The sequence below is a fragment of the Sebastes fasciatus genome, chromosome 12 (genome assembly GCF_043250625.1).
Source record: "Sebastes fasciatus isolate fSebFas1 chromosome 12, fSebFas1.pri, whole genome shotgun sequence".
Classification (NCBI taxonomy): domain Eukaryota; kingdom Metazoa; phylum Chordata; class Actinopteri; order Perciformes; family Sebastidae; genus Sebastes; species Sebastes fasciatus.
The window spans coordinates 1761507-1774401 of NC_133806.1; the positions used below are offsets into that span (position 1 = coordinate 1761507).

At 43.0% G+C, this 12895-nt stretch overlaps 1 protein-coding gene across 9 annotated transcripts in view; it reads right to left on the bottom strand.

Annotated features, from left to right (window-relative positions):
- The window catches only part of adgrb1a (adhesion G protein-coupled receptor B1a), a 169891-nt gene that overhangs the window by 82245 nt on the left and 74751 nt on the right, over positions 1 to 12895 (bottom strand). For 4 of the 9 annotated variants that reach the window (XM_074652545.1, XM_074652548.1, XM_074652541.1 and 1 more), the window contains exons 3-12: positions 8347 to 8505; positions 7483 to 7587; positions 4682 to 4849; positions 4115 to 4294; positions 2584 to 2748; positions 2133 to 2297; positions 1883 to 1984; positions 1672 to 1778; positions 1316 to 1510; positions 540 to 608 (exon numbers count right to left, since the gene is read on the bottom strand). In XM_074652545.1, the coding sequence (XP_074508646.1) occupies positions 540 to 608; positions 1316 to 1510; positions 1672 to 1778; positions 1883 to 1984; positions 2133 to 2297; positions 2584 to 2748; positions 4115 to 4294; positions 4682 to 4849; positions 7483 to 7587; positions 8347 to 8505 (1415 nt within the window). The remainder of the gene's footprint in view (positions 1 to 539; positions 609 to 1315; positions 1511 to 1671; positions 1779 to 1882; positions 1985 to 2132; positions 2298 to 2583; positions 2749 to 4114; positions 4295 to 4681; positions 4850 to 7482; positions 7588 to 8346; positions 8506 to 12895) is intronic. The other 5 variants (XM_074652549.1, XM_074652543.1, XM_074652542.1 and 2 more) reach the window with 4 other exon arrangements.

Consider the following 12895-nt stretch of genomic DNA (forward strand, 5'->3'; position numbering starts at 1 on the left):
TATTATGGTCATGCTAGATAAGAAAATAAACAGCTCTTGGCATGTCACAGTAAAAGGTAATAATAATAATAGTAATAATAATAATAATAACTGTGCCTCCGTCATATAATCCTTTCATAGTGACAGAACAAACGTTTTATTTTTTGCACGCACAAATCCTGTTATTTGTATTTGAAGACACTGTGCTCATTTTGAGGAGAGCAGGTTGGTTTGTTTGGCATTGTTCTGGTGCCTGCATGGTGAGAAAAGCATGGACAGCTGGACGGCTGAATGCAGGCAAAGATAGCGATGCTAGAGTGGATGAGTGCAGCAGATGGATGAGTGGGTGTTTGCGTTGACTCAGTTACTCATTAGCTATAGATATTTCTGTCCTTCAGCAGCCCTCCTCTCCCTTCTACCTGTCAGTCTGAAAAGACACAGGTGGGCTGTTTGTCCACCTGCGTCTTTGTAACAGAGTCTAACTCATCAGTTCTGCCGCTTCAGGATTGTTATTATTACCGTTCTGCTAATTACAGACGAGGTGAGAGGGCAATACTAACCAGTTGTGCTTCCTCCCATCTCTCCCTGTTCTCCTCCATCAACAGATTGCTGACTGACTGCACAAAGTTCTGCAAAACAAAAGAGAAAATGTTTCACATGAAGTCAGGTTTCCATGATAAGCCTGCTAATAGTCTGTACAGTTCTTCTCGTCAACAGATCCCATGAAAAGACCCCAACCAACAATGAATGACAAGTATTGTGTGTGTCAAAGCCTGCTACTGCATCTCTTCTTCCTCTGAGCCATAGAGCTATATAGTTGGATGACATGTTCCTTCAAGTGCATTTAAGACGTGTCCAACTCCACTTTCTGCTGGTTAAATGGTTCATAATGTGTAATAATTTAGTCTCTTTATTAATCATAGGTGTGTTTTGGGCGTAACAAGAATTAAACCAACTAGAGTGTCTGAATCTCCCATTCCCTTTAAGAGCCAGGTGTGCATGCACTTGGTGCATTGCTATTTAAATGACAGATTTGGCAAATAAGAGAAGCGAGCAGTTTTCTGCAGTGAAAATATTGTTTTTTTGAAAGGCTAAATACCAACAAATATGGATTGTAGCACAATATTTTGTTATATAAAAACTTGAAATGATTAAATCTTTTTTCAATTACACGATTCTTATATTGGAGTGATTATCCACTAAAGAAAATATACTTATTAATATTATATTCCATTTGCCAATAGATCCCCCTGAATGCTCCACACTATACCTTTAACTGTAATATAGTTAGTTACTAACATCAGTAGACTACCAGTGAAGCCATATATCAATTCACCCTCATGTCTGCACTGCTGGGACTGTAGTATGCCCTCCTGAAGATCTCCGTCATGTTCTTCAGCACGTCCACGATGGCCAGCAGATCTCCGCTATAGCTGGTCCCGTCGCTGGATGTCACCCTCAGCTTGGTCATCACCTCGGACACTCCATCTCCCACAAGGCCACGCTGTGCTTTGGACAAGTGTTCCCGAGTCTAGCAGAGAAGGTGGGTTTCTGTTACATTTCACAATAAGTGACCCGACACCTTTGACACAATATCCCGTAGAATAATATTGAAATATACCAAAAGAAACGCCATGATTAATCTCTTTATATGGTTCTTTTGCTACAAGGACTGTAAAATTAAAAACTCACCAAAGTTTGTATACTGCGATAGTCATTGGAAATACATTTCATATAGGTGGGATTCTCCCAGTAGGCAAGGCCCTCTTCATCCAGGCTGCAGCGGCGCAGGATGAGCCCTGTGTGAGGACAAAGGAGTCCAAATCACCAAAGTGTTTCTAATCTAACTCCTAATATCATCAGTGGACATTTGCGTCTCATGGATGGGTAGGTGTGAGCTCACCCATGGCATTGGGAGGACAGCGTACTGCCGCCGTATCCCCAGATGGAGTCATCTTCCATACAACATTAGAGAAGCTGTCCTCGCCACATATTTCGTGAGGTTCTGTTCACAAAAGGAGAGTAAATGAGTATCATGTAATGTACCATCATGTAGGTTATCGTGTAAAATTGGTTACAGTAGGTGGTCAAACATTTCTAGTAGAGAAATACTGCTGACAAAGCAACCTACAGCATGTTCCCCTTCCACTGACCTGGACATCTCTTTTCATTACAGCGCCGGACCTCTTCTCGTTCTCCGGGACAAGCCTGCCCTTCAAAAAAGGGCCCATAACAAATCCTGGTTCTCTGCTGGCTCGCCCCGCCGCAGGTTTTCGAACAGCCCGACCACAAAGACCACGGCTGCCACTTGCCATCCACTGACAGAATGCATACAGCAATGAGAGAGTGTTAGCGTTAGAGTATTCAAAGGAGTTTGACTGTAGGCGAATGATTCAGTATTGAAGGGAAGAGGGACATGACAAGGACCTGCTGTAAGTTACAATGAAATCCATTCTAAAGATTCAAGTTAACTTATGTATGATTAAAATACCCAGTTTATATACGGTAGCTTCGAGTAAATCTGTTGTGAAAGAGAAAGGAATAGCTCCATTCTTGGACCACAGTAAATATACGGATGTGTCTGTGGCTCTGTCTCTTTCATACCCGGGCACTCCCCGAGGAAGCAGTCGACAGTCTCCAGCCATTCTCCTCTGCACTCGGAGCCTCCGTACGAGGGGCCGTTACACTCCCTGGTTCTCTGCGTGGTCCCATTGGAGCAGGAGGCCGAGCAGGAGCTCCAGCTGGACCACTCATTCCACACTCCATCCACTGAATGGCCAGGGTCACCAAACAACAGGCAAACAGAAAAAAGACAGTATGGTGTCACTTATTTGGTGCATTATGGGTAATATACCAAAAACAGTTTATGGATGAAGCAAATAGTTGCATTTCATGAGTGCACTATCCATATCCACATGCTGCTAACAGAATATTTGTACTTGGACCAAACACATCTTGTATTCTTTGTGTATTTGAAATACAGAGTGAGAAATAAGAAAGTGCCTTGAACTTGCATTCTTTCTAGCAGCCAGCAGGGGGCGACTCCTCTGGTTCTATAGAAGTCTCTGAGAAAATGAGTCTACTTCTCTCTTGATTTATTACTTCAGTAAACATCGTAAACATGAGTTTATGGTCTCAATCTCTAGTTTCAAATCTTCTTCAATACAGCATGATGTTCATTTAGTAAATGATGGTCCCATTTAGAGTCAGATAGACCATAAAGCAGGGGATGCTTTAGGGCGGGGCTACCTGCTGATTGACAGGTTGCTGTGTTGAGTCGTAGAACTTTAACCCTTTCACAGTGTGTTTTCACTTCATGGAACATTTTGGTCGCCTAAAAATGTCTTGTTCAACGTTCGGTTGTACTTAGCTCCACCTTCTCGTGTCACTTCTGGTTGCAAAAAACCAAGATGGCGACGGCCCAAAACCAAGATGCCGGTGGCCAAAATGCCGAACTGGAGGCTTCAAAACTGTAGTCCACAAACTAATGCGTGACGTCACGGTGACTACGTCCACTTCTTATATACAGTCTATGTGTGAAGTGCTGGATACAGTCACAGTTCTGTTTATTTTACATTAGGTGTCTGCAGATATGGACGCCATCAAACATTTTTTTTTGCAACTCACTTACAAGTGAAAACGTGTTTCAATCCTTCTTTTTTTTATTACCAATGTGTGAACAGGTTGTAACCTAACAAAAAAACGAGACCTTCCTCGACTTTCTGAGTTCCCTCTATCAGCCTGTAGGCTGCTTTTAATGCGAAGAATGCGGGGCCATTTTTTCCGTGAAAATCCAACGGATGTGACGTAATGCGCGCTCATGAGTGCCTTTATTCTGAGCTCTGGTACAGGGCTAACTGTGATCAGCCATAGCTAACGTTTGGTTAGAAACAGTGTCTCCAACGCCAACACAACGACCAGCCAACTACCACAACTTAGTTGGCTGGTCGTGTGTCGCCTCACTGTTTTGACTGATGCTCGCTCGCATCTACGTAGTGAGACGCTACGCTGACTTTCGTCGACTTAACCGACACAGGTGTCACTGTTGACAAGCAATTTCTGATTTTTAGATTGAGTCCCTTTTAAACTATAAAATAATTTCTTTTAATAAATAATGAATGAATGTGTTTCTTACCTGGACAGACAGCTATGTTGCAGAATTTGGTCTGTTTCTCCGGGCCGTCACAGACATCTCCCCCAAACTGTGGGGGACTGCAGGTTCGAGTTCGGGACCTGTAACCTCGGCCACAGGTCGATGAACACAAACTCCACGGTGACCATTCGTCCCAGGCGCCGTGCACTGCAATCAGAGCAGCTAGGGTATGATTTATAGACAGACAAACACAGGCCCCCTCAATACACCGAAACCACACGAGAGACCTGAACTGAGACACTGAGCTGTGCTGACTATTAGAAATGACTCTACTGTTTAGCTTTACTGGGATCATCTACGGCGATCCGTTGTCCTGGGATAATATGGCTGTCTAAGTTGAGGAGTCTCCCTGCCTGTCTGCATGTAGGAGAGCCTGAGAATACCCTGTCAGTATAGTGGGAGTCATTCTAAATCAACCCACGGATTAGCTAAGTGCCTGAGGAGGGGGAGTCAGGTGGGGTCTTGTATGGGTGAGGCAGGGTCCAGGAGAGGGCTGGGCGAGCGCAGGAAGGTGGCAGTGGGGGAGAGGGGCGGGAGGGGGGGGCTTACCTGGACAAACAGCAGAGTTGTTGCAAGGTCTCTGCTCGCGCAGTGGCCCACTACACTGGGTGCTGTAGGAGGAGGACACACAGAAACGAGTGCGACTCTGCCAGCCCTCCCCACATGTGGCAGAACACACACTCCACGCTGACCACTCCTCACCTGAAGCTGAGTCTACTGAGGAGGTAGGGTGGGTAAAGGATAGGAGGATAGAGGGAGAAAAAAGAGGAAAAGGAAAGGAGAGGGCCATAACTAATTATCATGCAGGATGCAGCCTCTGTGGCCAAAAGAGGAAGGGTTGTGGTGTGATAAAAGGGTTGATTCTAGCTACGCCACATTTCAGGGGCCGTCTCCTCTAATATTTCCAAACAGGTGGATGAGGCTGTCTCATTCCAAAGGTTCCTCCAAATGTGGCTGATGAATGAGGCCTTAATTTGCAGACATAACTGGTGGTCCTTGATGGCCCTCAGTATTCCAAACCATTGCACGCTGGTCACTTGAAAAGACAATGATAGGAACTTGCCAGAAGACCTCAACCCTCTGTAGACCATCTGATTTGGAAAGGAGCTGCAGGTCCAGCCCATCTTCGCAAACTGCGTCCTTCAAAAGGAGGCGGCCCCTGAAATGGACCCCAGCTTCTGTTCTGCTTTTCCTTCTTCATCTGTGGGGCTCTGATGCCATATCCTTTGCATTGACTTCCAGGGGAAGTGAATGCCACTGGCTTAGGATATGTCAGTCATCTTTTCAATGGCACTCGACTGCCTGCCGATTTGATGGGTCAGTTGACCAATGAGGGAAAATTGGGCAGTCGCAGCCGGGGAAGCGGGGAGAAGAGAACTAAACAGGAGGTGGGGGAATCGATTAGCAAATTAAAGTAATACTTCACACAAAATCGACGTCTTTGTATCAAACCTGCACGCCCTGCAGGCTTGAAAGGTTTGTACTTCACTTCTCTCCAAAGAGCTTTGGGTGTAGGTCAGCTTAGATTCACATCAGTTACAATGGTTTCCAGAGAAGCCACCATTGCAATACCATTTGCACAGTTAAATATGGCAAACATACCGACATGAATCTAAGCTGATCACAGCCTCTTGGCTCTGTGAAGAAGCTGCCCACTAATGTTTTACAGCCACCTTATAAAGTAATAGTTCAACATTTTGGGAATACACCTATTTGCTTTCTTTCCCTGAGTTAGATACGATTCCTACCGCTCTCTTGCCCGTGCATGAAGTACGGAGCTGAAGCCGGGAGGTGATTAGCCGAGCTGGGTTATCTTAAAGGGAGAAAACAGCTTGCCTGACTTTTCTTAAAGTTAAAAAAATGCACCTGCCAATAAATGCATCGTATTTATTTAACCCGTACTTAAAATAAGTAAAAATTCCAATCTGTGGTTTTAGGGGGAGTCACATGTAACTATTTCTCGGTGAACAACGGCCACTACCGGCTGTTTTGTTTGCCACAGTGAAGCTTTGTTTATATTCGCGTTAGGCACCGTGATGCGGGCCTCCGTAGATGACGCCGCACTACGAGCAGGCTCGGCGCGTTGTTCGTTGCAATACGCTCTGAAACACCAGGGGTCGTACAAACAAAATATTCTGTGGATCAGCAGGAAGTCAACGAGTAGTACCGGACAGGAAAGTAGGCTGCCTGGCAACAGTAGTAAACACTAAACGCCGACGTACGTACAGCCAAACAATGCATCTGTGTACTGTAATTATTACTGTCGCTGACCTCCAAGTCCAAGTCATTTCACGTCTCTCGCTGCTTCCCTTCAAGTCGCTACTCTTTCCATGAGACCTTTCCTTTAGCTTTTACAAAACGACCTCTCATCTTCTTTCACAGCCTGCAGCAGAAAGCCTTTTCTTTCCCCAGTGTGTTGCCTATTTCTTTCAAAGTGTTTCATGTAATGTGACGGTCCCTGCGGTCTCTCAATGAACAGTTGTAGAGATGTCTGTACTGGCCAACCTGCTCAGCCAGTCTTCCCTCCAAGGCGTCCATGTAGACCCAACCGGTCGAGGCAGATGGCCGTCCACCCAGAGCCGGGCTCTGCCCGAGGGTTCAACCCGTTGAAGGAAAGTGCATACTCATGGGGGACCTATTGTTGGGTCTCTAAATTCTAGAGTACGGTCTAGACCTGCTCTATATGGAAAGTGTCTTGAGATAACTTCTGTTATGATTTGATGCTATATAAAAATAAATTCAGAGTTGCACGACCAAGTGGCGCGACAACTTGCAGAGGCTTCGCGCACCACGCGAAAGCCGCAATGACGTTATTTTCGGGCGCACGCACCTCACGCCAGCTTCACTAGGGCGAGCATAAACCAGGCTTGAGGCTGTCATGTCATTATGCTAAGCTAGGCTAAACATCTGACTTTAGCTCCATATTAACCACCCAGACATGAGACTGGTATCGAACTCTTGGAAACATAAAATAACGAATAAGCATACGTCCCAATTTGTTGAAGTATTCCTTTCAGCCTACAGAGGATTGAACGCTTGCTACTCCTGATTTCGGGTGGAGTATCACTTTAACAGAGAGGGAGGACTCCATCTGACATAGTGTTTTCCAGACAGGGCACAGTGGCCTGTTATGACCTCACATAAAATACAATTTCACTATGTTCAGTCAGGGTCCATGTTGGAATTAGTCCATTGCGGACAAGGTACTACTTTGGGAGATTTTGATAGATGTGTGTATTAAGAGTGAGTGTTTGTGCTTGTCATTATGTATATATATTGTACAGTGTGGTGGTCACCCAAGCTGCCACAGTGACTGATGCATGGGATCCCTCTGCGTCCCGTTGTCTTACCTGTCTGAGGGCTCTGCTGTCCGCTGCGGGGCTTGTCTACGTCATCACGCTTGCGGCTGTCCACCGAACGAAGCGATTGGCTGCGAGAGAGATGGCGACCTTTGCCTAAAGGGGGGTGAGGCAAGGCCGGGGGGGAGGAGGGGGCGGGGTTAGCAACCACAGGGTCCTTCATTAATGGCTTATATTCGGGACACAACCGTGACGTGATTGGTCACCCAGAACAGCATCAGCCAAACTTGGGACTTTTGTTGTGCTGTCGGTATTGATGTGTTGTAAATGTGTGCAGTGCTCATTTCATGTTTTCAGCTGTTGTATAATAATGTTTATCTGAGTTTTCAAAAGCCTCTGATGGCATGACTAACTGGAACAAGACACATAAACACATCTACAGTAATGGCAATCTGCTGTTTGAGCTATTTGTCAGACAGAAACATACTGCTAGTTCTGTACAAATGCTTTAAGCAGGAAAACAATTCAGTAAAAGCACTAACGCTTCTCGGTAAACAGCTTCTACATAATAGAGCTCAGATGTTGATTTCCTGTGTCCTTTTTAGCCATTTGTGAGTGTAATGATTTTGACATACTGTGCATGCATGGTCTTGAAAACGGTCGACCATGTCATTAATATTTCTCATCGATCAAAGTCCCCTTTCCAACATGCACTCCTAAGTCAAAGCACTGACTTATAGAGGATGGATACACAAGCCAATGAACAACATGTTACAAAAAGAAAAAGAAAAAAAGAGCGGTAAACACACTTTGCACACACCTGATACTCATATTTAACCACAAAGCGTAACTCACTGACGGACATGGATGCATAGGAACATGAGTACAAGCGCACACAGAGACCGAGGAGCTCACCGGTGCAGGTCTGGGAGTTACACGGCCGGCCCTCCTCCACCACGCCCTCACACAGGTACGAGTCCTCCGGAGGTGACTGACAGGTCCGAGTCCGGGTTTGAATCCCGCCTCCGCACTCGCTGCTGCACTGTGCCCACTGACCCCACGCACTCCAGCCACCTATAGAGACACATACAAACAGCAGTGGTCATTTATAAAGCACTGCATTGTCAAAAGGCATATTGAGTGGCTTACTGTATGGATACTAGGCATCCAGTTTGAATGTTATCAACATTATCAGCTGTTATCACTACAATTCTAATGCTTCAGACGGGAAAAACAGCACCTACCACATGGTGAAAATTAAAGTAAAACACCGTTGTGAATTGAAACAAAACAACTTTAATTTTAGGCAACGACATAACTTGGATAGGTTTAGGAAAAGATTGTGGTTTGGGTTAAAACAAGTCCGTTAGTTACGTAACAAAAGTACGGTAAAGTAAGTCAGGCTGTTCTCATACATCCTTCATAGCTCGTAGCTATAACTACGAAATGCAATGCAAGGTAATTTGTATATATCCCAAAAAATCAATTTGTATGTAATCAACGTAATTGTATAAGAGGAAGTATAGAGAACAGCGAACGGCACATAGAGAAGAAGTCGGGTGGATGGGTGAGTCAGAAAAGCCAGAAATCAACGTTGATTTAATTGTCACGTAACTTCCGTACTTAAGTTACGGCGTTATTTATATATATATATACAAATAAATATATATATACATATATATTTATTTGTATATATACTGTATATATATTTTAAGACAGGACGAATAGTCACATAAACTAGTCGATTTCTTTTTAATTTAACGACATTTATTCGAAAATGGAAATCATGACCCATCCCTAATATATGTAATCGAGATTAATGTTTCCTTACGTTTTATAGTTTCGTATGATTTCAGTATATTCACTCTAGCTTTAAAACTGAGCACGCTACAAACTCTGAAAGATCGATTAGCGGCCGGGCCCGATGGCGACCCCGTCAGACTTTTAAGAGATTAATTAAAATTAGCAAGTTGCTCTAATGCGTTTAAGAAATTAGTGGCGTTGAAACTAATTTGCGTTAACATGTTATCGTGTTAACTTTGGGAGCCCTAATGTATGTACACAACCAGTTCTTAAAGAAAATATGCAATCTGACTTGTATTTTTCCACTAACCTCTCAATCTATTGTCACTATTGACTTACACTCAAACCAGGTAAACCAGGACTCGGTTTAGACTTTTCTTTTTTTAAGCTGGGTATCAAATAAAAATCATGTTTTATGATTTGATTAACGCAAAAACATGATTAAAGCATGTTATTTTGTACATCTTGTTGGCATCTAAACTCTGACATAAATAGCAGTAGAAAACAATCTAATGCAGAAAATTAAGCAGACTTCACGAGTAACCTGCAACACAATTCCTGCATTGAGCAACACAGACTTGTGTAACACTGAAAACAGGATCTTTTTTCTTTAAAACAGGTGTGAAGAATGCCATTGTCATTGTGGAATTCCCTGTTTGGCCATTCTGATTTAATGCGCTCCATTAAGATGTGTGATGATATGAGGAGGAGCGGGTAAAGAGCTGCTCTGAATGGCTCTCTTTTCTCTTTGTCCTGCACGCTCATGAATGTTTAATGGCAAGGACAGATGCCTTTCAGCCCCCACAGGCAACGGCAAATATGTATTAATCTGCATGAATAGAACATGAAGTTGGCCAACATCCAGACACACACGTTTTTAATTACTCGCAAGTCACTTTAATTTGGGGTGAGGGCCAGGATGAGGGGAGGGTCCTTGATTCAGTCAAACAGTCGGACGCACGCACGCACGCACGCACGCACGCACGCACACACACACACACACACACACACACACACACACACACACACACACACACATTCACAATTCCTCTACAATGAGGAATGTGTGTGATGAGTCAGACTTTATGGATTTAAAAGAGACTGCATGGTCAGAATGTCAAAATCTGTAAACTATTTCATCTAGAAATTAGCAGGCACCATTGATCTCCGTCCATATCTCTTTGTTGTCAGCAGACTGACCGAGTGACAAGACAAGATTGTTCTATTATTTGTCTCTCACACTTTATATCCACATTACTGATGATTATTTATCAAAAATATCAATATGTAAATATTTTGTATTTTTTAAATGTATTATTTTATTTAAAGGGACTGTTTGTTACTTCTTCCACGTATAAAACATTGCTGGTCGCTGGTCGGTCAAATATATTATGATACTGAACTTTCTCCATATCGCCCAGCCCCTATTGTCCCATTGTGGTAATCTCTCTAGTGGTAATCCAAGCAGCACGTGCACATCAGGTTGGGTTATGTCCAGCTGGACTGATGTGGCGGAAGAGTGCTGCAGTAAATCCAGTGGTTGGCCATGTTTATAATGGCCCTTTGTACATAAGTCCCATTTCAGGTGTTGACCCCTGACCTCAATTAAGTCAGAAGAGTCTGTAACACGGTTTGAAATGTTGCTGTTTGTTGTTGCACTTCATACATTTATTTTTCCTTTAATTTGTGAAGATGTTGTTGTAAGCCCATGTTCACTGTCAGTAGTTCAATGATAAGTAATGAGCTATCATATTTGAGATTTCTAATAAATGCTTTGTGACTGATTTTTCAAACCTTGACTGCAACTATTCACATCAAATGTTAATCATTTTTCAAACAGCCCTGCTTATTATGACAATCATCTCCTACCAAAGGCTGAATGCATGTGAAGGCCCTCAAAAAGGTGATTCATTTGAGAGAAAAAGAAGAAACACTACAGTTTCAACTTAAGCGAAGGCCCTATTGAAACTGTAGTGTTTATTATTATTATTCATAAAATGAATCGCCTTTTTGAGTGCGCTTAACATGTTAAACTTGGCACACTTATCAGACGCAGTGAAATTTTTTATATTTTAAGGGTCTCGGGCTTGGCCATTGCAAAATGGCTCACTAACGCCCCTAGAAATTTGGAAAAATGTAGCCCCTCGCTCGGGTTTCACCTACATGTATGAAATTTGGCAGGCAGATGTAACATGTAAAGACGCACAAAAAAGCCTCTTGGAGGTATGCCCAAAACTCAACAGGAGGTCAGCCATTTTGAATTTGATGTGCGATTTTCGCCCATTTTTAGCGTTTTATAGGTCGTGTACTTTAACGAACTCCTCCTACATATTTAATCAGATTGACTTGAAATTTGGTGAGTTAAGTGAGTTTTACTTTGTTTCTGTCCAGTTGGAATGAAGTGTTTTACGATGCTCCGCTACATACAGCTGATCTCAACATAAACAAAAATACACGTGGATGATGGCGCAAGCTACACGTGGGGGGGGGGCAATGGTACTCGTACGGGGAGCTTGGCGGAGGTTTGGGCTTTCCGATTGCCATTCTAGTTTAAAATTTAATTTTTTTTATTGACATGTTTGTCGTTTTCTGCAGCAGTTCATCTAAATCAAGATTATTTTCTCTTATTGAAGACATTAAAAATAACCTTGACCTTGATATCTCGTTATCCAATGGACAGATTGCCATAAAATTTCCTGAGCACATTCATACCCCCGGTGGGATAAACCATTCTGATTTTAACGACCTCCAGCGCTTCCCTCAGGACAAACTTAACATAGTTTGTACTGGTGAAGCTCTAGGGATAGCTAATTCATCGGTGCTTGACTGTTGATCGACATATGGTGAAATATAACTTTAGGTGTCTGTAGTCTTGCTTTAGATCTGAGACCAAAGTGTGGATCAGTGTTTGATTTATTATATTATGTATAGGGACATTCTTCTATTACACTCATGTAAAGCAGGTGATACACATTGCAGACTGCAGGACTAAAGACAGCTGCCTTTTGTGAGCACTCAAACCAGTCCAGTCACCAGAAGCATAATGTCATTACCATGGCAACGAACTGTCGCCGTCATTCAGTGACGTGCAAACTTTATCGCTAATGCCGAAAGAAAGACGTCATTTGTAATGTTAACGAGGAAACGAGAGATCTCAGAGAGGACAGAGAGATATGTATTCAACCTGAAACCATCAATGATATACCAACAAGTAATGTGTGTGTATTTAAAGCCTGATACATCTTATTCATCTCTCCCATAGAGCTCCATTGTTATCCAAAAAACTATTAAACACACATCACAGTGTTGCGCTGGGTGACATGTTCCTTCATTAACATGAACACTGACGTTTCATTTGTCCTCCCCAAATGTGAATGAATCCACTGCTGGAAAAAAAAAATGCACGATCTCCTTGAACCCTGTTGAATCTACAAAAGGTTTTGGACAACTTATTGACCTTAATTTATGTCTTTACATTGTGTTCACATTGTTCAATACCTCTGACCATATAAAATGCAGAAATGGACCTCATTAAATGAAACTTTAAGTAGCTTTCATTTAAATCTTCTGTGTCTTCTAGTTCTGTTCTCTGATCCTGCTGATCACCACTGGATTTCTCTGAAGAAGTTCAATGTTGAAATCATTATTATTTAAAATGTTG